The sequence below is a fragment of the Lactuca sativa genome, chromosome 3 (genome assembly GCF_002870075.4).
Source record: "Lactuca sativa cultivar Salinas chromosome 3, Lsat_Salinas_v11, whole genome shotgun sequence".
In the NCBI taxonomy this organism is placed as follows: Eukaryota; Viridiplantae; Streptophyta; class Magnoliopsida; order Asterales; family Asteraceae; genus Lactuca; species Lactuca sativa.
This window is the reverse complement of record NC_056625.2, coordinates 87,071,505-87,076,325: the sequence shown is the minus strand read 5'-3', so window position 1 is coordinate 87,076,325 and position 4,821 is coordinate 87,071,505. Positions and strand designations below refer to the sequence as shown.

Genomic DNA, 4,821 nt, shown 5'->3' with positions numbered 1-4,821 from the left:
CATAGTTGTTGCGACGGTAAGATCGTCTGTGTTCTACCAACTAGAACACAATGATCCTCAATTTGGTTGTCGCTGGTTGGGCTCATGCCACATGATGAGCTTTCGATGTTCAAATTGTTGGACATGATGAATAATAGATGTGATGTTGAGTGGGACGAGAGAACCGCTGCTCCTCGGATTGAAGCATAGATAAAGCTTGCAAAGAGCATAGGAAAGAATGATGTATGATCCTTGCAATATGCTGATAAGACAGCCAATTGAGTTTCCTCTTAAAATCATCCATTTCATGTTTTTTTCTTAGCCGAAATGCATTTGACCAAGTATTCAAGACCCTTGGAAGTTTGATCAAATAATCATGAGCTTTCTTACAACTCACTCTGCCTCTCCTCCAAATGATACATTACTAAATTCACATTTATAAAATAAGTGAGACACTGTTTAACCACCAAAAAGACCATTCTACCAATTAGCATTCCAAACACCTGTTTACAAGATTTAGTCCAAAGTCCACCAACAGAAAACCCAAAACATTATACCCCAGCCCATACTAATACTACCCCATAAAAAAGCTACCCTAAACCGGTCAGCATACCAAAACCTTAGAAGTTTCAAAATTAGCATTCTCTATGGCGCTAAGTTATCTTGGAAGTGCTTTTGTCATTATGTTAATAAGATTGGTGAGGCCAAATGAAGAACTCCGCTGGTGTTGGAGGCAGTAACGCCATCGGATTCCCTACAGAAGACATAGACCCAGATGTTTGAGGAGTAACACCACCGTTGTTCAGGTGGAGATGCTGGAAGAAATTATGATTCTGATGATGATGATACGACTGATTTGAGTTTGGATCAAATTGCATGCCATAAGGAAGGGCAGAAACCGGTGGGATGTTAGCAAAACTGATGCTGCCACCGCTGCTGTATTGTGGCTGTTGATGGTGGTTGGCGATCAGAGATGGTTTCTGCTCAGCCTCCAGTGAGATTTTCAGGCGCTTAGCTGAGCCACCAATTGGAAGGGAGCTGTTGGAAATAGCTTCAACATCGTATCGTTTCATTTCAAAATTTGTCACTGCGTTCATCCCCCGGAACTTGATTGCTGCAATGTCATAGGCTTCGGCTGCTTCTTCCTCAGTGGCTGTAAAATTATTACACAATGTAAGAACGAAGATCATCACTGTATGTCTGTATCTATAACATGTTTTGTCATACACTCGTTACAAAAGCATAAAATTTTACCAAAAGTTCCAAGATACAAATCTTTGTTTCCAGCAACTCGGCCTATTCTTGCTTGCCAACGCCCTTGTTGATGATGCCTGCACATTTTCCAATAGATCAATAAGGACATATTTGTTTACACGGGGGTAGACAAACTATCTATGGTTATTTTTGATGATTAGTATGAATGGGGCATTTATGTCTTTTCACATACAAGAGACACGATGGAGACTTGATAGTTGAGAGCAAGTCCTAAATCCCACATTTTTGGATGGGACAAAAAATTACAATATTTGTCTCATTACATTAGTATCATTGTCTCAATCCAACCCTAGTTAAATATAGTTTATATCATCAACCAACTAAAAAAATAAAATAAATAAAACAACGGGTTTTTGGAGATCAAACCTTGTCACACCCCGATAGATGGATGCACCCCTTGAGAAACCACTACTTTTCCTGTTATAATGGCAAAAAATATCTTAGAAAATGCAATACTAATATATATATATATATATATATATATATATATATATATATATATATATATATATATATATATATATCGATTATCGTTACATAGCAAATAGAAATAGTTGAAGTAACAAACCTTCTTAATGACGCGATGAATTCTTGCTTTGTTGAGCTTTTCATCTCTTCCACTTCTGTCGCATAGCTTGCAACCTAAATCAACATAATTGTAATCACTTTAGTAGGTTGCACAAACAAGATAAATGGGTAGTTTAGTTTTGATTCATTAGAATCAATGGTAATCGACTTAATCGGATAAGCTATATATACGAGTTTTTTAATAGAAATTCAGACTTTCCCATTAAGCCCTAATTTCTTTATAAATTTGTGTCGTTATGATGAGATAAATAGATTTACCGGGAAGTTTGTGGTGGCAGTCGGCCCCCAATATTTAAGAGCAGCCAAATCATAAGCTCTCGCAGCCTTATCTTCTTTGTCATATCCACCTGAAAATTTACCAAAATCCATTACAAATTACAATCAAGCATACTTGATTAATCCCATAAGTATGAATATCAAAATAACAAAAGAACAATCAGAAAACATAATAAGGAATGCACTCACCCAAGTACACTGAAGAAAATAATTGAGAGGCAAGTTATGTACACCCATGGCCAATTCCATGCAGAAAAGCCAGCAAAAAGAAAACGTTAGCTTATTATATAAGTGGTCCATCATTTTAGCATCAAAATACTTTTAGATAAAGCAAAAGCTAAAAATATAAAAGCGTTCTCATCATTCACATCATACGTACATTAACATTTTCAATACCAACCATTCGAATTAATTCACAAACTGTACAAATTATATTCAGAGGTCACAATTGTTGTAACCTATTTATTATTATTATTATTATTATGTGGGTTTGAGTTTGGTCAAACACAAGGGGTACGAAAATGGGGAAAAAAGCAAAAGTGAAAGTAAAAGCAAAGTGTCATGTACTGATGAAAAGAAACTACAGTAGCCACATCACTAGACCCTTAGATTTAGAAAGAGAAACAACAAATATCACACAGAAACAGATACTATATTGTACATACTTGTAACAGGATTTTTTGTAAATCTTGTGGACAAATTCCTTCTATTTTGGGCAAAGAGTATTACATCAATATCAATATCATCGTCAGAATCTCAGTCATTTATACATATATCATAAAAGCAACATAAATATATACTTATAATAAGTTAATAATATGTTTAAATAAAGTAAATGAAATGAAATGGAGTACCTTGACGTCCTTTCCTTGCTTGACCTTCCCTTCTACAGCTATTATCCCAAAGATGCGCTTCATATCTTCCAGTCCACCTATGTCTTTTTTTTTTTTTTTTTTTAAATAATAAAGTAGACATTTTTATGTCAAAAAGATTTCTTGATTAATAAAATTTAAATGAAGTTGAGAGTTTGAGAGAGATGGGGATACCATACCTAGTAACACCTCTGTAGATCGAAGTTCTCTGTCCAAAAGTATCAGTAATCTTCTTACAACTATTCTGACTGATGGAATCGACGGCTACGATGGCCTTCTGCTGGTCAGGAGGAGTTTGACGGGTGGCGGCGCCGGTACTGGTTATCGCCAACGACAGCGCATTCATCGGACACTGTGCATAAGCCAACTCGTTACCTGACTCAATCGATTGCCCGGCAAACTCGGTCATTTGGGTGGCTGAGTCGTCGACCTCAGACCCTGAGTTGGTTGAGAACGTCGACGGGAACCCAGCTGTAGTAGTGATTGCTTTGAGATCTTGTTGGTCGGAAAAGTAGACGGAGCTGTTGCTGTCGTAGATGTTGGTTAAGGAGGATGAGTCCTGGGTTTCTGTCTGCGAGACGTCGGAGTAACGGAAGGAGTTTAACGGGTGGGAAGCGGCGGAGGCGGTGGTGGTGTTGATGTTGATTTCGCCGCCGAGAAAATCTTCAAGCTTCGGAGCTTGTTGTTGGTGGATATGAGATTCCATGAAGCTTCTGAAGAGTGGCGAATCGCCGCCGTCTTTCACCTCCCCATGACTGTTGTTTTCTTTCCCGTTATTACTCCAACCTACACCGGAAAAACGATCGAGTCAAATACATGCAAAAATCAAAACATCAAATACTCCATCTTTTTCTACAAAAAGACATCATTAATTAGAACCGGTTTAAAAACACCTTTCAAACTCAAAAACCCACCATGCATAACTCAACATTCTATAAGAGATTTCATTTGGGTTTTTGGTTTTGTAACCAAAAGATTCATTCGTAATTTACCATCGGCATAAAAGTTGTCGTTGAAGAAATACTGCTGTGGCTGAGAAGTCGACGAACTGAACATCTCCATTGGTGATAAGGAAAATGAGAGCCAGTTATTTTCTCTCGCCATTTCTAATCAAAAAATTAACTCCACACGAATCAGCAAGAACCCACCATTAAAAGATCAATGTGAGACCAAAAGGAAAGATTAAACGGCTTTGAAGTAGGATTGTTAAGTTAGAAGACCCGAGCTTCACATGCAAAGCTCAAAGAGTAGAGCGAGCGAAAGTAGTGAGAAAAGGTTTTGTTTTAAGAGGTAAAAAGTTGGGGGAAGACGAAGAAGAAAATGGAAGAGGGGAGGGTAGGGTATATAGTGGGGGGATAAAAGCAGGTTTCATGGCTGCATCGGCGTAAATTCAGTGGGAAAAACACAGTTCTCAATATGTATTCTACTGACCATATAAGGTTTGAATGCATAAATAATTGTTTAATAACTTTAAACTTAAGTACTCTAATTTCAAAATTCCACCCTTTTTTTTGTCTTTTCTTTGTGAACATGGTATATGATCCTTTTTTGGTTTAACAAGTATACAAACTTCTTTGTAAATTTATGATTTTCATGAATAAAATTTGCATATTCCTGATTTTTTATTTGTTCTATTTCATGGATTATTTCGGTTTGTTATGATTGTGTTATAGTAATAAAGTTTCTCTTTTTGACTTCCGCTTTTGTTATTTTTATTACTGTTGCTTTTGATTATATTTTTGTATGGTTGTCCAACTTAACGGACCATGTGTCATATAAGTAAATAACATGTTTAATATTTATTGTGGTCTACTGGTCTACTCTCATGTTA

The 4,821-nt window shown here is 36.7% G+C and overlaps 1 protein-coding gene across 1 annotated transcript; it reads right to left on the bottom strand.

The window, feature by feature from the left end:
• Positions 1-384: 384 nt before the first annotated feature.
• LOC111915587 (AP2-like ethylene-responsive transcription factor AIL6) lies at positions 385-4,381 on the bottom strand. Its single transcript, XM_023911236.3, has 9 exons — positions 3,983-4,381; positions 3,170-3,776; positions 2,973-3,055; positions 2,308-2,316; positions 2,101-2,189; positions 1,823-1,896; positions 1,621-1,671; positions 1,234-1,310; positions 385-1,132 (listed from the first exon to the last, which is right to left on the bottom strand). Exons 1-9 carry the CDS (start codon positions 4,092-4,094, stop codon positions 666-668), a joined length of 1,569 nt encoding a protein of 522 aa, XP_023767004.1. The 5' UTR covers positions 4,095-4,381; the 3' UTR covers positions 385-665.
• Between the last annotated feature and the right edge of the window lie 440 nt (positions 4,382-4,821).